At 37.0% G+C, this 27,496-nt stretch overlaps 1 protein-coding gene across 3 annotated transcripts in view; it reads right to left on the bottom strand.

The window, feature by feature from the left end:
* The window catches only part of CFTR (CF transmembrane conductance regulator), a 167,171-nt gene that overhangs the window by 106,393 nt on the left and 33,282 nt on the right, over positions 1 to 27,496 (bottom strand). For all 3 annotated transcript variants that reach the window (XM_070264278.1, NM_001110510.1, XM_070264277.1), the window contains 6 exon segments: positions 24,017 to 24,125; positions 10,119 to 10,334; positions 6,385 to 6,474; positions 5,331 to 5,494; positions 4,411 to 4,536; positions 165 to 411 (listed from right to left, as the gene is read on the bottom strand). In XM_070264278.1, the coding sequence (XP_070120379.1) occupies positions 165 to 411; positions 4,411 to 4,536; positions 5,331 to 5,494; positions 6,385 to 6,474; positions 10,119 to 10,334; positions 24,017 to 24,046 (873 nt within the window). In that variant the 5' untranslated portion in view covers positions 24,047 to 24,125.

Here is a 27,496-nt window from a genome sequence, read left to right as displayed (position 1 = left end):
TTCATTATAGGGGCCCGTTAGACCACATACAGACATCAAGAGAGGAAATCTTATCCATCAAACAGGCCTACGACCAAGAATTTACCTCTAGAGAGTCTGTCCACTGGGAAAGTTCTAAAATGTTCTAAAACCATCATATATTATGCCCAGTTATAGTACATTACCTGTATTTTGTTTATTGCTCCAAGAGAGTCATACCATGTTTGTACAGCCCAAGGGAATTGCCGAGTGACTGCCATGCGCAGAACGATGCAGAATGAGATGGTTGTGAATATTCTTCGCAGGACGATTCCTTTGATCAGTGCATAGGGAAGCACAGATAAAAACACCACAAAGAACCCTGAGAAGAAGAAGGCTGAACTATTGAAGTATCGCACATAGGCTGCCTTCCGGGTCAGTTTCAGTTCTGTTCTACAAAAAAATAAATAAGATTTGAGATGCTTATTTACTTTTCAAATACCAGGCATCTTGGAATATTAAATCTGAAGTTAGGCTCTCAAGGCTTTCTGCCTGTGTTCTGATCCTGGCTTCACCCTATAAGAGCTGTGTGATCTTGAGAAAGTTATTTAACCTTTCTGGACCTCAGTTACCTTATCTGAGTGGGGGATAGAAATTAAAGTACCAGTAAATATTCTTTTTAAATTATAATTAATAACCTCAATTATTACTATTATTATTATTACATTATTTTAATATATTTATTCACCTCATTGATAATTTGTAAGATTAGTGAGAATTTGATAATTTTTTGTCCGTTGATTGGTAGGTGTTTTAAGTAATTAAGTGTGGAAATGAGGACAGTGTTGCAAGATTTATAAAAGAAAAAGACAATTCTGTGATTTCCTAAGGGATTATTAACATTTTAAAAATTCTAGCTTGTGTTTGCAGAACATTGAAAATAACATATAAGACACAGAGGAGTGGTTCTCAAACCTTGGCATGGGTAAAAATCACCTGAGAGACTTGTTAAAATGCAGAGTCCAAGGCCCACCACTCAGAGATACTGACTGACTGAGTCTGCAGTAGGTTTCCAGAATCCGTGTTTTAAAAGAGAACCAGAGCCAGCCCTGAAGGCCTAGATGTTAACGTTCAGTGCACACTACTTTGGCAGCCCGGGTTTGGTTCCCAGCGGCGGAACCACACCACTTGTGTGTCAGTGACCATGCTGTGGCAGTGGCACACATAGAAGAACCAGAACTTAAAACTATAGACAACTATGTACCAGGGCTTTGCAAAAGGAAAAAGGAAGAAAAAAAAAAGAGAAAGATTGGCAACAGATGTTAGCTTAGGGCAGATCTCCCCCACTCCAAAAAAAATTACATCAGTAGCAATGCTAACAAAACATAAGTAAATAAGGGGGCTGGCCCCATGGCCTAGTGGTTAAAATTCTGCGTGCTCCACTTCAGCAGCCCGGGTTCATGGATTCGGATCCTGGGATCCTCCCCTCATTGGCCATGCTGTATAGGCATCCCACATACAAAAAATAGAGGAAGATTGGCACAGATGTTAGCTCAGAGCTAATCTTCCACAAGTGAAAAAAGAGGAGGATTGGCAATTGATGTTAGTTCAGGGTGAATCTTCCTCACCAAAAAAATTTAAAAATAAATAAACATTTTTTTAAAAAAAAGAACCCAAGTGATTCTGTTACAAGTTGTTCTTGAAAAATTTTGAGAATAGATACTGCATCCTCTCTGTCTCTCTCACCTTAGTATTATTTGCAATCATATTATACTTCTGATCTTCTAGCCTGAACTGCAAATGCGAGCAATTTTTTTTACACATATAGAAGAGATTTAAATGCTCCAACAGGCAGAAAATGGGGAGTGCAGTGGCTGGTGAGAAGAGAGGACAGTGCTGCCTTCAATCTCCATTCCACTCTTCAGGATCATAAATTTGGAGTCACTTGTGATCCTCCTATTCAGCTCTTGTAAGAGAAAGAGTCGCAATGACGCAGGCATGTAGAGGGTTCTGGTGTGAGGCAGCAACAGCTGTACCTGGCATTTGGGTGCTAGTTCCACATGCTTGTGTAACTTAGAAAAGTTCTCATTCTCAAACAGTAGAATTCAGAGGAAATACATAATTTTTTAAGTCTGAAAAAAAATGTCATCCTGAACACTCTGACAAAGAAAACGAAGGTCAATGTGCCCAAGCTAGATTGTGATTCAGTCTAATGCGGTCTAATGCTTACCTACTTCAACTATTTGGCATTGAAGGCAGATTATGACTTTGGAATCTCACTGGGGTTTGACTCCTGGCTCTGCCAGTTATAGCTACACCATCTGAAGTCAGCCGCCATTCCCTCTGATCCTATAGAATCTACACCTATAGAAGGGACACATAGCATCCCCCTTCTGGAGTCATTGCCAAGATAAATGACAGCACAGTAGAGGGCCTGGCACTTAGACTGTACATTCTGTCCTTAATCTTCAACAGAAAAAAGAGCACTATTGGCTAGGTTGATCTTAATAAAATGCTAGAAAACACTGTTTATAAAAATGTGGACAAATCTGTCAAAATTATTGTTGAAATGTATTAGAAACAGTTGGGGAAAATGGAAGAAGTGGTACTAATAACAAAAGAATAAAGGATTCAAGAATATTTATGAGAATCACCCAAAAAGCAGTACTTTCCATAATAAAATTACTAACACTTTATGAGTCATAAAAATATTTTTTCAGTTCCTTGTAAAAAAATTTGAAAGCGACTTTATTACCAGAGAGCAATAAAGGAGTAGATTTTCAGGGAGCTTTGTTCAACAGAGCCCACTTCAACAGTGGCCCTGGCCGAGGTAATCACCCCTTTGAAGTGCATCCTGCCAATTTCTTCCAGAACATTATATTTGCTCTTTTGAGTAGAAGCAATTCGTCCTTTCTCATAATTGTGTCAGCATTCTCAGCCTTTTCAGGTAACAATTTCATTCTAGATTAAGGAACTGGATTATGCAAGTTACAACCAAACCTTTGCTATTAGAATTGGTAAAACAGAAATACACAGTAGGAAGGATGGATTTCACCTTTTGAGGAAGAGGGAAAACAAAAACCAAAGTCAACAAAAGTCAGCAGTAGAATGACCTGAGCACGAGTTTATCTTGAGGCCCGAGCACACTGGATTCTCTGATAACCTCATCATGCCTGCTATGCCTACACTTATAGACATAAGAGTGACCAAGGGGACAAGCGTGAGGGAGAACTCACTTGTTCATGAGAAAAACAACTTCAGCCAACTAAATAATTCCCCAAAATCTTTAAGGATGTTTCTGGAAAGAAAATATAATTCGTTTCCTGGATTTGTCTTGAAAGGCATAATAAAAACAGGTGACCAATAATGTTTGGGCAATAAATACTCTTTTACCCTTTCTATTTACATGGCAAAGGACTTAACATTTCAGCATTTCTTTTGTTGTTCCAATCACACACCTGCAGCCCAGTTACCATTGTCTCCTGGAATTCGCAGCCTGAGTCCTTGACGATCAATAGTCACACCATCCCAAAGGGTACTCTTCTTTTTAGTATATTTTTCCCTGGGAAACTCTCAAGTGCTGTACGTCCTGAAATTATCTGCCTTTGAACAAAATATCTATCCCCAAAGGTTCTGAGTCTCCTAGAACGTTTTTCTGATTGCAGCTTGTGGAATATGAAATTTGACTAAAGAAAAACAGTCTTGTGGCCACAGAAATGCCCTAGTTTATATTTTGCCCAAAATTACCTCAGCAATCATATCTGTCTGTGCTGTACTTTTTTGCTGGATATAATCTTTACTAATCAGTGAAAGGAAGGTTATCTGAGGTGAAAGAAGACTGGAGGGAGGTGCCGAGGACTGACCCTGCCTCAGGCAGTGGCTATATTTTATTACTTGAACTGACTTCTCAAGCAGAGGGTTTATAGAAACACAATTTAGAGAGATTATCCTCCATTATTATTTTTAAGTTAGGAAAAACAAACATATTTTAACCAAATAGAGGGGCTTTTTTTCCATTTTTCACAACAAAAATTAAGGAAAATGTAATAATAGAGAATCATTTACTGGTTCAGAATTGTATACTTAGTACTCTAGAAGTTCCGTTTAAGGTTTCAATCAGCCTCCAACATCATGATCATTAGTTTAATCACACAACTACATTAAACAGCTATAAACACATACAGGCATTCTCTTATAAGGTATAAATATCCTTGTCGTGCAAAATAACACAGTTGACCAACTATGTAAAACTACAGCCCATGAAAATGACTTTATGCCACTAACGCATGCACATTGATATAACAATACAATTGTTTGATTGTCAGAAACTTAACACAATCATTTGATTTTCAGAAACTTCAAATAGGAGTTGGAAGTCCACTGCGACAAACTCATTTCTAAAACATAAAACACTAACTGGCTAACGCTATTGAAATCATCAGAATGACTTACTGTCTTAGGTTTTCGATCATTTTTTCCATCGCCTCCTCCCAGCAGTACGCCTTAACAGACTGGATATTTTCAATCATTTCTGACGTGATCACGAGTCTTTCATTGATCTTTCCAGCTCTCTGATCTCTGTAAATCAATCCACCCATCAATCAAATGCTTAGTAAAAACAAGTCAAATTCTCTACTAAGAACTGCTCAAGCTTTTAAGAAAGGCCGCATTTCTTTCATTAAACAGTTGGACATTTATTTTATCATCAAATAGTAACAAAAATAGTAACTACCATTTAGTAAATGCCTCCAGTGTGCCAGACACTATATGAGATGCATTCCATACATTAGCCCGAATTCTTATGACAGCCTCAGAGAGGTGGTTATCTCCATGTCCAAGAGGAAAAAACCAAAGACTCGGAGTGAAGTGGCATGATTCAGGTCATAAAACTAGTAAGCAAGCACTCTGGGATTCAAGGCAAGAGCTATCTGACTCCAAAATTTGTACACTTTCTATCATACTCTAGCTGACAAACTCTAAAAGTCCTCTTTCATAAGCAGTGACTAGTACCACTGATTCATAAATAACTAAGGCTCTGGCGTGATCATCCATGGAAAAGTCTATAAATTCTACTGAAAATTTACGTATTCCTTCCCATTCACATAAATGTTTTATGTATTGTACCTAAATCTTATGATCTACAAAAATGAACTGGATGGTAACATATTTATAAAGAAATTCTATAGACTGACAAGCAAGAAGATATCCCATTGATATAGGAAGTATTATTGACACCATTAAAATAATTCCTTTTTAGTGACACCCAGTAAGTTGATCACGGTTCAGTGCATAGAGCAATCCCAATTTTACTCGAGTGGGCTTTTTGAAACCTAATTGAAACCCTTTCCAAGCTATGTGAATAACAGCGTCACCTGTACTTCATCATCATTCTCCCCAAGCCAGCTTGAAAAAGGGCGAGGACTATGAGGAAAGCAAGTCCACAGAAGGCAGAGGCCTGTAACAAGTCCCAGAGAAGCCCCATCAGGAGCGTCACTTGTAAAGGAGCAATCCACACGAAATGTGCCAATGCAAGTCCCTGGAAAACAAAATCACAGCGAAAACTAGTGACATTTTATCCTCCACCCCAAAAAAACAAACAAGCAAACAAGCACAGATGAAAGAAATCGAGCACCGTGAGCTTATACCACGAAACACTTTATGGTTCTGGGCACACTAAAATCTAGGTATTCACTACTTGGAGCAGATAGCAATATACTTAAACATTCTACTCAGAGGCTAGGATTTCCCAGGAGCAAATTTCAAGTCGCTGCATTTTTAAGTGTGTTTTTTTCAGTGGAATTGACATTGGATATCTTAAGTATCATGTCAAGAATTTATTTTAAATACTTGTATTTGGCTGAAGCAAGAGACATGGTATAGAACATGAGAGAACAAAAGACTTTCCAGAAGCTCCATCTATACAACTGCACAGCTCGATCATCTGACAAGAGACTCAGAATAGGTGCATGCTCAATTCCACAGTAATTTATTTAGCACCTGCTGAGCGCTCAATGCTATGTTAAATACTGGAGATGCAAAGATAAATACAACACATTACCTGTCCTCAAGGACCTTGCATTTATTTACGACACAAGACAGCACTGAACAAGAATTGCTCAGAGTATCAGGTTCAGCCAAAATAAATAACAGAGTCAAAGTATTAAAAGGAAACAAGATCTGATAAAGGTTGAATTTTGAAAAACCTCATTAAATACACAACAAGCTGAGTACGTTTGAGTTGGGTGGTTCCATGACACCCCAGAACGGCACTCTCCTTCACAACGTAGCTTTCTCAGTTTTCAGAAATAGCGAAGGTAGGATGCATATGACTTAACCACTTATTACTCTTATCTGAACCAGGAAAACCTACAGAGTTGTACAATTTATAACAATAACCCATAAAAGATTAAATCAGTAGGTACATACTTCATCAAATTTGTTCAGGTTGTTGGAAAGGAGACTAACGAGTTGTCCAATACTTATTTTATCTAGAACACGGCTTGACAGCTTTAAAGTCTAAAAGAAAAATGGGAAGTTAGATGATGTCAACAAACAGAAGACAAATATATTTATGAGTAACATTATAATACAGCTGACAAATTAGGTGACAATGCATGCAATTTTAAGTAAAGGTAATGAAAAATTATTTTATGTTCATCTAGCTTGATATCTTCTCAGATTTACAACTATTTCTCTTCACAACAAATATTATAGTGGCATGCCTCTAGTTATTTTAGTTTCCAGCATCTAGAGAGTAATAATTATTTTTTTTCTCCTACAAAATGGGAATGGTATTGTAGTTAAATATCTATTTATATAGTGTGGAGGGTTTTGTGGGGATTTTTGCTTTTGTTTTGTTTTTATAAAAACTGGAACCAAAGGCAGTGAAATTTGAGATTAAAACCTTAGCTTTGGGGCTGGCCTGGTGGTATAGTGGTTGGGTTCGCATACTCCGCTTGGGCAGCCCCGGGTTTGCCGGTTTAGATCCCGGGTGCAGACCTACACACTGCTTGTCAAGCCATGCTGTGGCAGGTGTCACACACACACACACACATATATACATAGAAGAGAATGGGCACGGGTGTTAGTTCAAGGCCAATCTTCCTCAGCAAAAAGAGGGAGATTGGCAGCGGATGTTAGCTGCGGGTTAATCTTCCTCAAAAAGGAAAAACCCTTAGCCTTAAATTTTTCATGCAGTCCAGTAGTAACTCTGTTGAATAAAATTACTGTTAAAGTCAATAAAAGTATATTATGAATAATTGAAACATTAATAATTTTGTGAAAGATTATATTAACAATACAAAATCCTTAAATTTTACAAAGAAAAAATATATCTATATACACAAAATAGAATTGTTAAATAAATTAATTATGATTATGAAAGATCGCAGTCATACTTTGCCTGTAAAATTTAATATGATTTCCATTAGATGTTCTGATTGGAGAGTACCCAAGTAATATTTATTTCAACTGAATCTCTCACATTTGTACTCAGCACTTCATAGATGCAAATCACTGTATTCAAGGCTCCAGGGATTATTAAGATTTATTAAAACATAATTCTTGACTCAAGGCAACTAGTATATTTATAACTAAATATGATACAATAAATGAGTTAAAGGGAATAGAATAAATAGGGAGATTAAGAGAAAGTTCACATATTTGGTTATAAAAATCTGGAAATATTGTCTTGAGGAGGGAGAATATAAGATGAGCGTGGAAATAATGAATAGCATTTAGATAAGCACAGATGATATCAAGGCAATTAATTCCAAAATGTTATTAGAGCAATATGAGAGGAGAACATCCATTGAGCTGCATCACACATGACTTAGTAACAGACTCCATCTCAGGTCACTTCGAATTCTCTGCAGAGCTGAAAGTGGAGCCATGTAAACAGTAAGCACACAGTGAATATTTGTTCATTTTAGTTATCTCTATTCTTCTTGAAATTCACAAGCAAAGCTCAATTTAGTTTGCACTTAGATTCCTTATTTAAAATATAATTTAAATGTATCATAGTTGCAGATTTTTGAACAAAGCAAAACGGTGCTTTATTACAAAATTTGGAAGATTGTAGAAAGAATTAGTGGTTGCCTGCCACATGGATGAAACTGGTCGGATATGGCACCAGCTTATTTTAGCTTGCTTTCTGGACCAAACCACAGCTATGTGGAGATGCAACTGTATTCTTTGGTGATAAGGCCAATGCTGGCCAATAAGGGTGGCTAGAGGGGTAAAGTGAACAGAGTAAGAATACGTATCTTCACCACTAAGAAAGAAGGACAGGTACAATAGCTTCTAACTTTTCATTAATGCCTTTGGGATCTGAAAGCACACATATTGCTGTATTTGCGTTAAATGCTATCTGTGGACTTATTTACAAACTAACCTACACCTTCTTTGATCTCCCTTCCCCTTTGGCCCAGAGGCCTTCAGGCCTCTCTCTTCCTGTGTAACACAGTTTGCCTTGCTACATTACTTCACTACTTATTTTATTTTCCCTACTAGTTGGAAAACTCTCCATTTCAAGGATTGTGGCTTACCCATTTTAGAAATTTTTAAAGTTTTTGCACAAAGTTCTACACTTTCTGGGTCTTTAGTTTCTTCAAATATTTTATCTATAAAATAGGCATAATAGTTCCTGCCATATAGGGTTTGGGGGAGGATCAAATGAGATGGCATACCTACATCACTTAGAAGTTTGCCACGCATCTTTTGCTATTAGTTATCATTATGACAAAAAGCACTTTTTATAAATATCTTGAAACTGGATTCAACTTTCTTTGACATGCATGCTGCGTAGATTCTACCTTTCAAATAATACCCAATAATTTCTTCACTTATGTAAAATTTCTGGATCAAAATAAAATTGTTGTTGATTTATCACCCATGCTTTCCTGGTACTTGTGAACTGATAAGATTGGAGCTGAGATTATTTGATTAAACTGTGGACTCAGTTCTTTTCTTGTGCCTTCATAAAAGGCTTTTTTGAACAATAAAGTATGGCTATCAAGGTTTTACAACACAATTGACATTGCATGTATATTACGGAAGTGTTATGGAGTAGTTGCTAAACGGAATTTCAGATCCTTGTGCCTTGTAAGCCAAGCATATAAAGTTTTTACACTGGGGGAAGGAAAAAGAGAAGAAGGGTGAAGCAATATCCAAATGACTCAATCAAAACATCTTTCTGTAACGACTTGGTAGACTCAAGCAGTCACATATGATCTTGAATCAGGTTGGTGAAAGCACTTGTCACTGAAATGACTGTAAATTGTGCTTGTAAGGCAGGTAAACCTTCATTTGAATTCACCTAAATCATGCTTCAGCAACGTCTGGACAATGCACACTGAAAAGCAGAGAAGATTCTTATGGTTGCCATGCATGTGCTGTGCCAAAAATTTTAAATTTGCAGGATTCACAGGATGGTAAAAATCTAACTTAAAATAAGGCAGTGGATGAGTGGATACGGCCACTGTATCACAACTAGTTAAGGTGGAAACTTCTTTTTCTTTTAGGAAGATTACCTCTGAGCTAACATCTGCCGCCAATCACCCTCATTTTGCTGAGGAAGACTGGCCCTGAGCTAACATCCATGCCCATCTTCCTCTGCTTTATATGTGGGACACCTACCACAGCATGGCTTGCCAAGCAGTGCCATGTCTGCACCCGGGATCCAAACCAGCGAACCCCAGGCCGCCAAAGCAGAATGTGTGAACTTAACTGCTGCGCCACTGAGCCGGCCCCAAGGTGGAAATTTTATTGCTTGGATTACCATTAACAATTATATACTATACTCTTGTTATTCAACATAAAGATACGTGGCATTTTACAAAAAAAATGATATTTTGTCAATGACTTCTATGCACATGGTAAGAATCATTCCAATGGGGAGCCATGAATTCCAAAAAATGATGACATGACTAGTGAAAAAACCAAAAATGAAATCTATAATATCGGCAGTTTATGGAAAGTGCTCAATAATTATTCATTGAAGTAAACTGAATTATCAAGAAAAATTAGAAACATTAATTATTGCTGTCATTTATTTCTCAGGCACACAAAATTGATTTCAGCATTTATCCCTTACTTGCACCAGCTTGGCATTTAAAATATGGTACCACTACAAGTATGGAGACTGCTCAAGGACGTGTTACCTTCTTATAAATCAAACTAAACATAGCTATTCTCATCTGCATTCCAATGTGATGAAGGCCAAAAATGGCTGGATGCAGGAGCAGCGTCCTCACAATAAAGAGCAGGCATAAGCCTATGCCTAGGTAAATTGCAATGGAGCGTTCCGCCTCGTTGTCTGGATCGTAGGAAGCTATGATTCTTCCCAGTAAGAGAGGCTGCACTGCTTTGGTGACTTCCTGCAGAAGAGGAAAAAGCAGAGACATGAAATTTGATTTCCCTTTCATAAAACGCGCTCACAATTTCAACCTAAGTTTCATTCTTAGAGGAGGACTTGTAACAAGCTTCCACAGAGGGCCATGCCATATATGAAACTCCTGATCCTATTTTTAGTATCTTTATTCTTTGAATTAAGATTTGATTTTTGGTTATAGCAAAAGTCATCTGGAGACAAGTTTACGTATGAGGTATTTTTGACTAAAAAGTGAACAGTGGCCCTGAAGTGAAGGTGTCGTTTCTGGAGTGGCACGTTGGTTAGCAACATCTACACAGCGCTTAACAGTTTATAAAATATTATTCATTTGATTTTCATGACAACTTTAGGAGTCAGAGTAGGCATTATTATTTTCACTTTGTAGGTGAAGAAATTGAGGCCAAAGAGACCAAGTGACTTGATGTGATTTCAAAACAGAACTTTTTTTTTTTTAAAGATTTTATTTTTCTCCTTTTTCTCCCCAAAGCCCCCCGGTACATAGTTGTATATTTCTTTGTGGGTCCTTCTAGTTGTGGCATGTGGGACGCTGCCTCAGCATGGTCTGAGGACCAGTGCCATGTCCGCGCCCAGGATTCGAACCAACGAAACACTGGGCCGCCTGCAGCGGAGCGCGCGAACTTAACCACTCGGCCACGGGGCCAGCCCCAAAACAGAACTTTTAAAAGTATTTTGAGCAATGGAATTATTTCCAGAATGCACCAAGCGTCTCAAGGCAACCACAAAGGGGAGCTGGCAACAGGAGGGAGGAGCACGCAGGCACTGGCGCTCTTTAAAGGCAGTCACTTCTGATGGCATGTCCTTCAGTCTGGCATAGGTATGGACTTCAGGGAAGGAACATGCCATCAGACATCAACCTCAGGCCAGTTTCCAATGATACACCAACTCCTCAAAGACCTATGAGTTAAGAAGGGAGGACCAAAGTTGTGCTTTCCAAGTATACTTCATCAGATCCTCAATTGAATACTCAATCAAATCCCTTAAATTCACTACCACTTCTCCTGAATATAGTCAGCTTCCCTTATCTATCCATGGTTGAATCCATGGATGGGGTCCACATCCATGGATTCAACCAATTGCAGATCGAAAGGCCTATGATGGGTGCCTCTGTACTGAACATGTGCAAACTTTTCTTTCTTGTCATTATTCCCTAAACAATACAGTATAACAACTATTTACATAGCATTTACATTGTGTTAGATATTATACGTAACCTAGAAATGATTTAAAGTACACATGAGGATGTGCGTAGGTTATAGGCAAATAAGATGCCATTTTTTATAAGGGACTGGAGTATCTGCAGATTTTGGTATGGGTGGGGCCTGGAACAAATCCCTCATGAATACTGAGGTACGACTGTATATAAGTATAGATTTGAACCCAGAGATTTGAACTCAGGAGGCCTAATTCTAAGCCAGCTTGCTAAATTACCTTCAAAAGGGAAAGACACATAATCTCCCATTTTATTTCATGATGGCCTAGTGAAATGGGGATCTGAGGGTAAACTCTGCAGGGAAATGATGCTATGATAATTGATTCCACTTCAAACGTATATTTTCGAGGCAGACTGGCTCCCCAGTATTGCTCAGCATTACTCTCCCTTAGCCCTTAAATTGCTTTTTTTCCATTTTCTACAATGTCTTTTCTAAACCTCAGTGCCCAATACCACCAGCCATCTCATTCTCAATAGATGAAAATACTTTTCTAGATCAACTTCATCCCCACAAGGAATCTTAACCTGTATAGAGCTGTCAGTGATTGACCATTGGCTTTGTGTAGCTGCTCGTTCCATACTTTATATTCACTACTTCATCTTAAATTAACGTGTAGACCAAGGCTCTGAATGTAAGAAAAGATTCAAATCTTTAAAAGAAGTTTCCAAACTAATCACAAACATGGAATATTAGGGTTCTCTCATCTCAGCCATATTTTAAATATGTTTGAATTATAGCAAACAGACAGGTGCTGAAAAGAAAACCGCTAGCCTCCTATCCAGCTATAACAGGTTAATAGTTTGCCATATCTGCTGAAGAGCACTTGCTTTTTAAAAAAATAAATAAGCGCAGAAATCACTGCTTGTTGGTGTGTATCCTTTTATGCATGCTTTGTACTTTTATTACACATGTATCCATCTTCAGAATATATAGAGAGAATTATTTTTGAGGTTTAAAATTTTACATGAAGGCCATCATACTGTGCTTTCACAGTTTTTTTTTTTTACTTAAGATTCTGTTTTTGACATTTTTCTCCACCACTACTTGTATATCTATCTTATTTATTCTAAGTGGTGTTCAACATGACATCCTGTGAATAAATCAGGTTATCTGCCCCACTGCCCTCTGTTGGGACAGATGGCTTGTTTTCATTCTTAGACTATTACAAGCTGTGCAAGTGCTGCCCTGGTTGTTTTTATTAAGTTTCATGGATCCATGCCAAACTTTCTCTAGAGTAGATAATTTTATTTCAAAATAATTTCTTAAACTAGGAAAATGTGCAGTTAAGATAAATCTTGGCTTTGAAATTATACGTATATATAAATCTGCATTACAAATATAAATTTTCATAGCGTGTTTGCAGTGGCAATATTTCATCTTCAAACTATTTTTAGATCAATATTTTATCCTAGAATTTTTCCATATTATGTTATTCTTCATAGACAAATGTCAATACCACATCTCCTTTGATTTACTTTTCCATTAATAGTGGGTTTGCACTGGGCTAAAATGCTCTCTTGAGTTGCAGTCAAGGGCACTGGATTTGTATGTGCTACCCTTGTTGGAAGAATTGTGCATGGCCACGAAGCAGAGAATAAGGAGCCGCGATATTTATCATGCATATCAGATCAAAATCATTTCTTGTTCATTGTAAGACAATAACTGGAAGAACGTGAACTATGACTGCTGCTCATGAATTCAATTGCTTATATCATACTTAGAATATAAACACCTTTCTCCTTTTTCCAGAACCCATATATATATTCTCCTAATAGATAATATATCCAAGAATATAGAACCACAGATAAACACCACATTACATACTTTTAAGGAGTAACTCATCTACAGAATGCTGGAAAGAGCATTCTGAGGAAAAAGAGAAATATTTTAGCAATTGAGTTGTACACAGAATATTTGGAGTTAGAAATGTATAGGCTTGCTTATTTTTTTTCCTATTGAGCAATTTGAACTGAACTCGCTGCCATTGTATTTCCATTATATTTTTTCCATAACCTGTCATCTCTATCACAATCGAACCATTTGCTGAATTATTGTTCAGCTGCAATTTATAACAAAACAAGTAAAATGTATGTTAATCTGATTCAGACATCTATTCCACAAACTGGACCACTTAGTTGTCACCTTGCCTCAACCAAAAGAGGACATATTTGTCCTTTGAGCAACGACAGCTATTCCACAAAGACACTGGTATGTTACTCTGGGAGGGTACATGTTCACAGAAAAAAAAATGAAGTTTCTTTTTAGTAGAGAAAATTCCAATAATAGGATAATCTGCCGACAGCAAAGCAACATAAACCTCACCACCACATGGAACTGTCAACATTTAAGGACAAAATCCGCACTCCAAACACCTTCTTCTAGAGTTTTCTCTACTCTGCTTTAAGCAGCATATTCTCTAATATTTACAGTGGAACCATTTACAAATATCACCTGATTTTTTTATTTGGAAGGAAAAACAATAGTAACTGATACCTAGCTCAGCCTATGAAGTGCAGTGTTTTACAAAGATCACTCCTGTAACGACCGGGAGAAACATAGTCCTATATTCTTGGTGTGTGAAAGCTGTGTGTACCCTGTTGCTCAGATTATTTTCATAGACACAAGAAACTTCCCAACTTGCCACCATATAAAATAGTGCAAGCAGACTGAGGCTTGAATGTAATGAAGAGGAATGTAAATTTATTTGAAAATTTGATTAAATATTTTATTACTTTTTATCAGACGCAAATCAAGACAGAATTCACTTATTGGTTCACTTAGATAATAGAAGAAGCTTGATACCAATTTTTAAGCCAGCACAACAGTGAAAGGAACACTGAATTCAAAGTCATGAAACCCAAGTTCTTATCCCAGCACGTTACCTACATAATCTGTGCCATCTTAGTTACTTCCCTTCTCTCAACAGTTTCCTCACTGATAAACTGAGTGGTGGAGCAAGCTGATCTTGAAGGTCCCTTCCAGTGCTAACATCTCTGATTATATGATCTGAGTCTGGGGAATCCCATGGCAGAGGTTGAAGATTCCTTAGGCAATTGCCCTGGCCCATTCCTGCCACTGCTATGGGTATTTTCTACTCAGAGGGATGCAGGTCTGAACAATGTGAATTCAGAAGACTATCTTGGCAGAGGGGGTCAGGTTAGAGAACAGCACAAGTGACTGTATTCCTGCTGGAAATAATCTTGACTCTCAATTTAGATCAGCCTCCCAGAGAAAAATTAGGAAGCCTGAAAATACCTCCCAGGGGATATATCTGGTCTCTCATGGCATCCTCCAGATCAGAGCTCAAAGTCACTGTGGATGAGTCTAAATCCTTTAGCCATTTCTCTTCTACCTGGGACAGGGCCAGATGTTTCTAGAGATGGGGAAGTCTGGTGGATATTCAGACTATGAAAGAAAGTTCAGAGAAAAATAGGAAACTTGGTTCAGGCTTGCAATTACATTAAGTTAATTATCCCAAAATAACTTTACTTTAAAAATTATAATCCAAACCCAAAGCACAGTTGTTTCTAATACAAGTAGAATGATTAGTTGAAGAACTTCTGAGGCTACATCTTTTTCCTATTTTATGTAGTCAGCAAAATTATCATCATCATCATCATCATCTCAACTCATTTTAATATATTTTATATGTCCTTATCTCAGGAATACCAGCACATTATTTGCAAAGTATTGAGAAGTTAAGATTTCTCAATATTGAGAAATAAATTAACAGAATACCAATAGACTACAGACAAAACTATGATTGTCTCAATAATGACTGTGAAGAAATCTGATAAAACTTTAATATCTGTTTCTGATAAATGTTCTAAATAAACTCAAATATACAGATATTTCATTCACCTGAGAAAGAAATTCTCCCTCAAAACAATAATCAGTCCCATAATTAATAAAACTCTAGAAACATTACCTTTAGAGTCAGAAAAACACAAACAATAGGAATACAGGCTATTGGTACAATTTAACATTTTTCTGGAAATTTTAGCCAATATAACTCAACAAGAAAAATAATTGAGCTATGAATATTGGACAGGAGAAGCAAAGAATCCTTATCAGCATAGAATACAATTGTCTATACAATAAATTTAAGTGAATCAAGAGATTAATAGGTGAGGTTTAAAAAATAATTATACTAAGAAAATAGATTCTCATATACCAAGCATAATAATCAATTAAATAAGTGTCCGATTTATAGTAACAATACAAAAAAGATATATTGTAGATATCAATAATTATATATATCTTAAAATATATTTTACAAAACATTTTTTTTACTTATTTTACTAAGACATTTTTAAAGTCTCTAATAAATGGAGAGACAACTTTCTAAAAAGAAAAACTTAACATTGCAAAGATTACATTTTCCTCCAAGTTATTTTATAAGATTAATGCAATTTTCATCAGAATTCCACGTGGATTTTTTGTAAGTGAACTTATAGCACCATAAAAGTAGAGACTGTCAGTCTTAGTTTTTGCCACAATCTCAACATCACAATACCTAGCACAGAATATCCACTCAGCAAATATTTGTTGAATCAGTGGATGAAATGATTCTAAATTTCATTTGAAAACAAATGAGAGACTACTCAAAAACATTTGAGGAATAAGAACAATGTGTGAGAAGGTTTACATTACTGGATATTAAGTCATATTATACAGCTATAATAATATGTGGCATGATATAAAAATAGACTGATTTATCTAGAAAATCCAGGAACAGGCCCAAGTACATGTAATAATTTAATATATAATAAAATACAGCATTTTAATTCAGTGGAGAAAGGCCAGATTATGCAATAAGTGATGGAGAAACTAGATACTCATTTTTTAAATTAGATTTCTATCTTATACACACACCAAAATAAATCCCAAGTGGATTAGATATTTACGTGTAAAAGATGGAATAAAAACAAAGATATGTGCTTTTACAACATTTGGAAAGGGAGGGCTTTTAAAAGTGTCTGATGTCAAAAGCAGAAAACAAAAAAATAGGTGTATAGATTTGGCAGAAAACTTTTAAAAATTAAAACTTCTGATTGTTAAATAACAAACAAAAACTCACTAAAAACAAATGATGGGCTGGGGACAATAGTCTCTCATAGGTCAATAAGAAAAAGTCAACTACACCAAAATAAAAGTAGACAGAAAACATGAAAAGGCAATTCACATCCAAAAAAAGAAACATAAATGCATAATTCATACATAAAAACTATTTAAACTCACTGGGAACCCAAAGTAATACAAGGAAAAATGATAATGTATTTTTTCACTTAGCAATTTGGAAACATTCCTTAAATGATAATACCTATTGTTAGTGAGGACTGAATTTTCATACCTTAGCATCAAGAAAATAAATTAGTACATCTTTTCTGGAAGGCAGTTTGAAAATCTGCTAAAATTTAGCTTTAAAGAGATATGCATTAAAGCACTGTTTACAACAGTAAAAAAAAATTGGAGGCAATCTAAATATGCAGTGATGAGGAACTGATCAAATAAATTATGGTACAGCCACATGATTCATTAAACATTAAAATGATTAAGCAGAAAAACATCTAATGACACGAAAAGGCATTCACAATACATTAAGAGGAGAAGCAGATTTATAATATACTATGTAAAGTAATGACCCACCCCCCTTCATTAAATATATATTCCCATCGGAAAAGAAACTGGAAGGATAGACAGCAAATTTTTCAGTAATGATTTGATTATTTTCTTTTTTTTTAAATTGAAAGTTTATAAGTCTCTTTCTCCACCCAACTTTGCCTTTTTATATATGTATCATGAGTGCTTAGCACTGCACCGGCCACATACTAAGTCTTAAATATTTTTAAACCAGAACTATAAAAAATACTTAAAAGAATAATAAATTTTTGAATGTAAAATTACATATAACTTAAGATAATTAATAAATGATAAAAAGAAAACATGCATACAAGAAAATGGAAGAAAGTAAAAACACACAGAATTTATCACAAAACACAAAGCAATGGCTTAAGATTCTGGTTTTTTTCCTCCCGAGGAAGACAAGCCCTGAGCTAACATCTGCCACCAATCCCCCTCTTTTTGCTGAGGAAGATTGGCCTTGAGCTCACATCTGTGCCATCTTCCTCGACTTTGTATGTGGGATGCCGCCACAGCACGGCTCAATAAGTGGTGTGTAGGTCTGCACCCAGGATCCAAACTGGCAAACCCCAGGCTGCCAAAGTGGAGTGCACAAACTTAACCACTGTGCCACCAGGCAAGCCCCCTAAGATTCTGTTTTTGACAGGGTAAACAAGAGTGTCAAGTTTCTGTTTATCTTGATACACTAGAGTCTGATGGTAATTTTTTGCTTTATACAAATTGCTAAAGGAAGAATTTTTCCATATTCAGTACAGAAAATAAAGCCTATTAATTGCCACAACTGTTTGTAGTTTTCAAAAAAATGTATACACACCACACCAAGAAGAGAATCTATCTGCCTACTTTTGAATCACGCTTTTAGATTCCATGTCTAATTCAAATGTTTTGCCTTTGTTATTTTCCTTTTAGTGTTTATTGATTCATTAACTATTACCAGCAATGTTTTCACTAGAAATCTAAGCCATATTCTTCATGTTTTATAAGAAAAAGTTCCTGGATTTGCTGATATAGCAGCAATAGTAGATTTAATCCAGAAAATGCAATAATGGAAGATGTGTTAAAATATTAATTTTAATTTCTGAAGAAATGCTTAGAATCTAGGCATCATTTTTAAACATCAGCAAAACATTTTCCTGTGCTCTATAAAAAATCAAATTTGGGGACTGGCCCAGTGGCGTAATGGTTAAGTTCACATGCTCCGTTTTGGTGGCTCAGGGTTCACAGATTGGGATCTCAGGCGCGGACCTAGCACCACTCATCAAGCCATGCTGTGGCAGCATCCTACATACAAAACAGAGGAAGATGGGCTACAGATGTTAGCTCAGGGCCAATCTTTCTCACACACACACATAAAAATCAAATTAGTAGTTTAAGACTTTCTTATAGCATATATAGAGAAATAAGCAAATGCAAATAATACGACTATTTGTGCAGGTAGGTGGAGATTCTATTTAAAGATATAGTAATAGCTAACATTTCTGAAGCACTTGCTATGTACCAGGATCTATTCCACATGTTTAACTTGTTTAATTCTCACAATAACTCTATGAAATTAGCTATTATTATCTATACTTTACAATTAAAGAAACTGAGTCAAAGACAGTTTGAATAACTTGCCCAGTGTCACATAGCTAGTCAGCAGTAAACTGGGATTTTTTTCCCACTTTCACTCCAAAGCCCCCCTCTTATTCATAACCCTGAATCAAAATAAAATGTTATAGCATGACCTCGGTCTCTCTCAGTTGATCATGAATTCAAGCATTGTGATTAGTTGAACAACAACCTAGCAAATCAAGTTATAAGTTAACACCACTGTTATTTAAGATAAGGACCATTTCTCTAGGCTCCATATCATTAGACACATAATTTAAAATGTAGAAGGGATCATAGGGACTGTTCACTTCACTGCAGCCCCTTTAAGTGTACAGTTAAGGAAACTGAGGTCCAAACAAGATCTTTGATGTCATAAGCACACGATCACACACAATTCCTAATTTACAAATCGATTTTGTTCTAAAATTTCACATGTAACAACAGAAGATACATTTTGCCTTGGACACAATATTCTTCTGAATGTGGCGTTGGATTCCTAGGTGAGCCTTCAAATGCACGTATAATGCTAAATGCTCTTAGAGCACCTTTCTGTTCAAATAGTGCTGTAAACACCTAACCAATCTGTATAACAAGGTTTCTGCAGGAAGAGATGTAACATCCACCCTGCCGCAGTCTTGGAAGACAAACAGGAAGTCCCTCTTCTATACCTTTGCCCTCTCCATGCACCTGTCATCTACTTCTCTCCAGTGGAGTCTTGAGAGGGAACGCCAGAGGAAGAGGCGGAAAGTTAATAGTTAACATTGGGACTTTCTGATAAACCCTTAGTCACTTTTTAGCTCAGTGGGATTCCTGTCACTTTTATTCAGGGGCTCCATGGCCATAAAGGCTGCCTACTTATCTTTTCACAACAACTCTTCCTGCTAACTAAGCTTTCTCTTCTTCCATGACCCTGTCAGGCCTTACTACTCAAAGTGCAATGCTAGGGCAGGATCTTCACCTGGGAGCTTAGAAATGCAGCATCTCAGGGTCTTGCTTGAAACCTTCTGAATCAGATTCTGCATTTTAGCGAGATTGGGGTTGGGGGTTGGTATGCATATAAAAATTTGAGAAACACTGCCCTTCTGTCATAAAATAGTTTATCTTCAATATTACATTTTAAAATTTTTCTGTATTACCATTAAGAAAAAAATCAAACTAAAAAGTTCTCTCTGAGTGTACCAACCCCCAATCCCTTCACCTCAGATTCTAGCAAAAGTCAGATGCATTCAGTGATAATGTTGGTACTTGTCTACCTGAAACAGATCACCTGGGGAACTTCTCAAGAATACCATTTATTATCCCAGGGCCCATCCCAGACCAATTAAATTACATCATCTGGGGTGGGGCTCCTGGGTACGTTAAAGGTTGAAGTAAAAATTCCTTATATTTCAAAGAAATCTGAACCCCATGAATTTCCAAATCTTCCTGTCACAGGAACTAGAGGAAGATGCAGAAGGCCGTGGGTAGCACAAGGAAGTGCAGCACGTGTGCTAGAGATGAGGGTTCTAGTAGAGGGTAGAAATATTCAGGCTATGGGGGGATAGCAGAGGAAGCTGAGAAAGACATGACAGACATCTAGAAGATTGGCTAGAGGTAGCTGTCCTGAGGTGAAAGAGACATAAGTCAAGTGCCTAAGCCAGAGTCTATGTGTGCAGGATCCCCCAAAACACTCTCCCTTCTCTAGCAGTATGCTTGAATTCAAACACCTACCTAATGTCTTTGTCAAAACATAAGGGACAAAGATCTTCCTTTGCAACATAGACTGGGGGACTTGAGAACTCTAGCAACATGAGTACTAGGACTTCTCCTTTACACCCTTAAACTTCTTGGGGTTTAATGAATAAAAGTAGTGTGACCCAAGTTGCACTGACATGTACCCCAATTTTATGATGGAAAGATGTCCAGGGCTGCTTAGGCATCAAGAATATTTTTGAATGAACACTTACGAATTTCTTATCATAATAAACGTATTGTGACAACCATATTCTCTCAGTAATCTGCTTACAGAGCTCCCTCTGCTTGGCTTCCCTCTGACTATCCTTCATTGACTCTCACACTCAGTTTTTCAACAGTAGTTTCTCTTCTATGTTAGGAGTCTTAAGTGTTAAAGACAATGTTGTATCTGGTCGCTGAGTCAGATGGAGAAAAAACAAGCACACAGTTAACGCTGAGAGGCCATAGCTAATAGGATTTAAAATTACATCAGTAGTGCAGAGAGCAGCTCCTTCACAGTGGCATTTCCTTTTTTCTTAACCTTTCACTATCAAAAGCAAATTTTACAGTACTTTTTCTATCAGTCCTGAAACCGACCAAGTATTCTTTATACCACAATTATCTTCATTTAGAGGGACTAAGAATGTACAGGACATTTTGAAAGTATGTCCACCTTGTACCAAGAGAAGTGTTATAGCAACTTCAAGAATCGTTGCTCATTTAATGGACTTTAAAAATTACCAAGATGACACACACAGAGGAAAGAAGGAATGCCCAGAAAGAATACCAAAAATACTAAGTCATTGGTATAGCTGTTTAAGAGGAGAGAGGTCATATTCTAACGGCTAAATTTTCTCCCCTTCTTTTCTTCTGAAGCGACAAAAAGAATGGAGCCAAGAGATCAGATGCCCTGAAAAGCTGCGCTCATCTTAATGACCACAACGGTTACCTAAGTTCTTTAGAATTTTCTACATGTCCACTACTACTTAAAACTGCACAGCCTCGGCAAGGCCTTTTCTCTGCGACAAGGCTGGAAACCTACAGCCTCACTACACCTGTGTCATTGCCAATGTAAATGGTGCTTTCTCACCATGCACATTTCAGCTGCTTTTCCCATCCATTCTTTTCCTCACCAATATTCTGTTGGTTATGAAAAGAAGTTGAGCTGGTGCAAATAAACTTTGCCCTTCAAACGCGCTGCTGGTTCCAGACCTATAGCCCAGGGCTGAAGTTAGCTCAAGAACACCTCTCTCCTCACTCTCACTCTTGGGTAATTAATACACCAAGAAAGACTTTAAGATTTCTTTTGGTGGGATATTTTCAAGCTTGAGAAGTTGAAAACTAAGTTAGCCCCTCTCCACATCCACTCCTTTCTCCCACCCCTTTGCACTACTGGCTCTTGGGTAGATTTCACACAGTTCCTTCTGAGTATAAGTAAATGAGAAGACTCTAGTTGACTCCCTTATCCTGCTGCCTGCTATGAACCTTCTTCAGATTTGCTCCTGAGGTGACCCTGGAAGAATCCTCCACCTTCAAGCTTCTGTTAACCTGTGTCTCCTGAGAAGATGCAAAGAAACTCAGCAGACCCAAGACTGGTTACTAGAGTCACCATTCTGTTGAGTACCTAAATACAATCATTACAAATATAATTGCATAACAATTATAATTTAATATAATGGAAGAGTCATAGGCTTTGGGGCTAAAGACACGTGGCCATCACTCAAATTTACCATATGTGTGACTTTAGGAAGGTTCCTTAATTTCCTTGCATGTCAATTCTCTTTTCTGTATGTTAGAGAAAATAACAACTGCTCCATGGACTTACTGAGAGAATTAAATAAAATAATCTGCCTAAAAGGCTTAATACTGAACCTGGAATAGATTAGGAACAACAAATATAAACTCAATAAATAGTAAACTTTTGGTCTGTGTGCACATGCCTCATCTAAACTTTCACATCTATGTGAGTACTTTTATTCACATTAAACTTCTAGGTTGGTGGATAAATGATTTCAAAAGCCAGGCAGAACATAAAAAGGGCTTGATAATAAGGCTTCTCTTCCAGCTTCTACTCAGTAGTGCTTATGTTAATCAACGGAAATGTGTGATGAAGACCATGACTAAGGAAAATTTGGAGTCTGATGGCAATCTTTATCATGATATAACAATTGTTTGAAGTATCATTCACTTCAACCCACAGGAACTTATTGAGAATGTTACACTCATATGATAGGACCAGAGTCAATTGTACTTCTATACACTGATTCAAATGTATAGAATGTAATCCTTAAAGCAACCAGCAAAACATACCTTTAAAAACTAAGTCAAATAGAGCCAGAAGCTATGGATAAAATTGTTTCCCAAAACTCTGAGAGCTCCTATTGAGAAAAATCACCTCAAAGACATATTAAAAAATAAGTAGTTCTTCAGCTACCTTATTCATATTTATGAACAAAATATTTTCACCCCCAAACTGCTACAGGTTTCAATAGAAATAGAAAGATTAATCGATCGATCGATAGAGAGGTAGATTTCAAAAGCCAGAAGAATTTTTCCAGGAGATTATCAAGAACATTCTGGACCTAAATGTGGTCATCTTTGTCAAAATAAATTTTTAGTGTATTTTTCTTGGTGTGCATGAACTATAAATTCTTAAACAATGCAACTTGTCTGGCATCTCTTTGGGAGACATCATGGCAGCATCACTAACTCTCAGAGGCATGAAGACCTATATGAACACAATACAGGTGCATCCAGACGGTACTAACGTCCCAAAGCAAATATCGTGCACAGCCTGTACTTGAAGACTAAATTAGTTTTCAACTTGCCATCACCTCTTACAGGTTACAACCAAGGATTCAAAATGATGCTCTGGTGATGTAAAAGATAATAGATCAGAGTCACATTTGACAGCAGCTGGGGACCATCTCAGGCTGTACTTAAACACCGCAAAGCCTGGGGTTTCCAGGCATGCACTCTCTTCACACTGATGATGAAGGGGACTGAGAACACACATTCCAAGAGCACCTTGCTGCCAAATTTTAAAGTTTTGCTATTTTCCCTTGAAACAATTCAGCACACAGATATGATTTCAGAAGATTACAAACATATATATGTTATTGGCTGAATTTGATCTAATTCCCTCCTGACATTGTCTCCTGACATTCTCCTGTTGAATACAGGAAAATAAAGGCACCAGCAATTTCATGTACTAGGAAGATAATGCGATTTGGGATCACAGAAACTAAATTTTTTAAAAGAAATTTATTGTACTGAACCCATTTTAAGTTGTAAATTGCCACCTGTGTTCCAGGACATCTTAGTTCCAAAGCAATTTTACTTGTCTCTACTAGAGTTTGAGTGGTTTCTTTATATTTGGAGCTGATTAGTCCTTTTCGCTGTACACCAGATTACCCTAGTCTTTCTGTAATCATAAAAATTAATATAATTATTTTATCCATAATAAATTTACAAGTGAGATCCTTACCCCTAAATATAATATGATTCCATAGAACATAAATCTCCAGAAAAAGCATCGCCGAAGAGCATTAATGAGTTTGGGATTTTTCTTTGACACCAGCTCTCTGTCCCATTCTCTGCAAAAGAAGAAAAAGTGGGACCAATAAGTTGCATATGCAAATATTTGAGTTGTTCTATTTCCCTTAACATAGTTTTATTCACACAAGTACATCCAAGGAGATTAACCCAGTGACTGAAGAGACAAAACCTTGTGGAGACCTTTCAATACCAACGCTCAGTCAGATATTTGGCAAAATTCAGTGCTCCACCATATATCAAATTTCAGGGAGTTGACTTCATGAAAAGGCCACATTATATGTGTTGAAGAAAGGTTCTGGGCTTCTTAAAAGCAATGCAACAGGTGGACAAATAACCAATGTCTCTTAAGAATACACATTGCTGTGCTTGGAACAATAAACAAAATTTAATTTGTTTTCCCCTTCGCCTCTTGATCTTCATCCATGTAGAACTGTAGTAGGTTTTACAAAATTTAACTGTCAAACTAAAAACAGGGTAAAACGTCAGGTGAATTTTTCTGTGATTTAACATCAGAAAAACTTGCTATTTAGACTTTGTTTTTAAATGTAAGGGTACGAAACAAATATCATCCAACCTCCTTTTCAACTACTAAAGTCATTTATTACAGTAAAAGTATTTGGAAAATTAGAATATAATCAAATTCTATATTTTCTGGTAAGAATAGAAAGTAAATAGTCTGAAAAATGGCTGGTATCAATAAATGTTCTGTTTTCTTTTAAATGCTATAGGTTCATCAGCTGATTATATTTCAGTTATTGCCACTGCTTTCTGTCAAGAAAAGCCCCCTGTGTCTTCCCAAGTGGATAAAATATAAGTCTAAATGTTACCCTCATCTTCATTTTTAAACTGCAAGAGATGAAAAGTTTCAAAGGCAAGAATTAGATAAAGGCTTTGCATCTCACCAACAGCTATTCCCATTACTACCCCTTTTTTAGAGTGCTTCCAAGCCACTCTAAAAGAAGAAGACACAAGTGAGATCTGAGGGCAAGCTTGGCAGTCTCTGTGCTTGGACAGTGGCTTCCCCGAGAAGCTCATTATCTATAACACCTAATTACCCTATCCTATCTGTCTGCCTCCCACATTCTTTCCCATTCTTTTCCTCAAACACATGGGACTTGCCTCCCATGCATATCATTCAGTGACTCACAATCAGGTAAGAAACTAAATATGGAGACAGGTTCATCCTCTCTTTCAAGAGAAGAATGAGTCAGATGAGAAAGCCAGGAAAGAAAGGTGGTACATCTACCAAAAAATGGTTTCAGGGTGGGAAGAAGTGGTCAATATTGAAGTCAAGTAGGAAGATGTCATTATATTTGACCTTAAGAGACCTCTTGTGACCTTGGTCAATGTCATTTAGGAACATGGTTGACATAGAAACCATATTTCAGGGAGCTGAGACGTAAAGGAAAGGTGAAGAGGTGGAGAGACCAGGAGAGCAGAGAAATGTTAGCTATGAAAGAAAAAAAAAATGAATGGGGTAATAACCTGAGAGGAAGGCACGGTGGGAGAAATTTTTTTTAATGAGTGGGACTTGAACAATTTGTAGCCTGCGAAGAGTTAGCAGTGAGAGTAGGCAGTGTGGTTCTAGCAGCACCATAACAGACCCACGAAGCATTCCAAACACCAAGAGTTGAATCATAAGGGAAGAAGCTTTATACTTATCGAAATTGTAGCCTAGCTACAGTCATAAAATGAATGTGTGGTTTGCACACAGGAGTGATGAGAAGGTTCAATCCCAGGGCATCAAACTGAGCCAGATACGCCAACATACCTCAACTATGTGGTAACCACCTTTGTCACAGGCAGTTATGAAATATGAGGCCAGCCTCACTTCCCAAGGGCATAGAGGTACAAAGTACTATAAAAGGTATGTCATTCTTCCAAAATGTTTCAATAAATTCCAAATAACATTTTATTAAAAAAGAAGGAAACAACAGGATGAAAAAGATATAAAATAAAGATAAAAATAATAAAGATAGAATTTATGGACTTAGGTTGGCACAGAGTTGTTGAATTGAAACAAAATAGGTATATTTTCAAAACTGAATTGATATGGGGACACAATGAAAATGGAGGAGAAAAAAATGTTAGGCCAGATAATCCTACTAATTCAAGTGTATGTCCTTTATTCGGCCACAAATAAAAATATATCTGGAGTACACAGTTTCTGATTAACTTAGCCCTTCTCTAATTAATCTTTCCCTCAGCATCTATTCAGAACTTAGGTATTCAATATCTACTATATTATTTTTAATTTGCTGATATACCTACAATGTATTATGTTTATACAATTTATCTCTGCAACGTTATAGATTTTTACATAATGCTAGCCATTTCACATTCAATCATCATTCATTCATGCAACAGATATTTATTGAGCACCTACTATATGCCAGGCCCTATTGTAGGCACTTGGGGATACCTCATAAATAGACCCAACCAATCCAAACAAAAAACAAAACATCCTTGCCTTCCTAGCACTTATGCATACTCAGTGCTCAGTAATAGAAGTTGGTCCTTGATCTTGGAAATGTGAATCTACTACTCTCGCTAGCTTAATTCTTTGAATAAAATCAAGAAAAGTAAGGTTGATTATCTTATTTTGCCATGAAAATGTCAAAAAAAAAAAAAAACAGGAACAAGTTCAATGAAAATCAGCTCAACAAATTGCAAGTCTACTCAACTTTTTTATTTTGGTGCAATAATTTAGTGGCTATTTTTTCTTTTTCTTTTTTTTTACTAACTGCTACTTCCCTCTCGCTTTCATCTGGTACCAGGCCTTGTGCTGCTGGCACAAGACCCACTCTAGTTTACTCATAATCTGTGTTGGTCTGAGGAACACTTGTGACTCAAGAGTCTCTGGGGTTTTTCACATTTGGCCAAGGAGAAAGAGCTCTTTCTTCTGTGGTCTGTAAAGATATGAGCAAAGACTTCTGAGGACCCACTGCATGGAGGAAGTCAGTCTGAGACAACAAAAGCAGCACAAGGCAAATGCCATGGGGTGGCATTTGAGTCCCTGGTTCCATTGAGTCCCGAAGGCCAGTCCTCTACCTTGGCCTTCACACAGGTAGATCACATGAGCCAATAAATTCCCTCTTTCTATTTGCTTAAGCTAGTTAGCTGGGTTTCCGTCACTGGCAATCAAAAGAATTCTAATCAATACTCTCAGAAAAGGAAACTGAGAATTTCTCTCTCTCTCTTTTTTTTTTTTTATGAGGAAGATTGGCCCTGAGCTAACATCTGTTGCCAATCTTCCTCTTTTTGCTTGTGGAAGATTGTCACTGAGCTAACATCTGTGCCAATCTTCCTCTATTTTGAATGTGGGACCCCACTATAGTGTGGCTTGATGAGCAGTGTGTAGGTCCATACCCAGGATCTGAACCTATGAGCCCCAAGCCACCGAGGCAGA

Source organism: Equus caballus, chromosome 4 (assembly GCF_041296265.1).
Source record: "Equus caballus isolate H_3958 breed thoroughbred chromosome 4, TB-T2T, whole genome shotgun sequence".
In the NCBI taxonomy this organism is placed as follows: Eukaryota; Metazoa; Chordata; class Mammalia; order Perissodactyla; family Equidae; genus Equus; species Equus caballus.
Note: the sequence above shows the minus strand (reverse complement) of the source record. Positions and strands in the feature narration are given on the sequence as shown.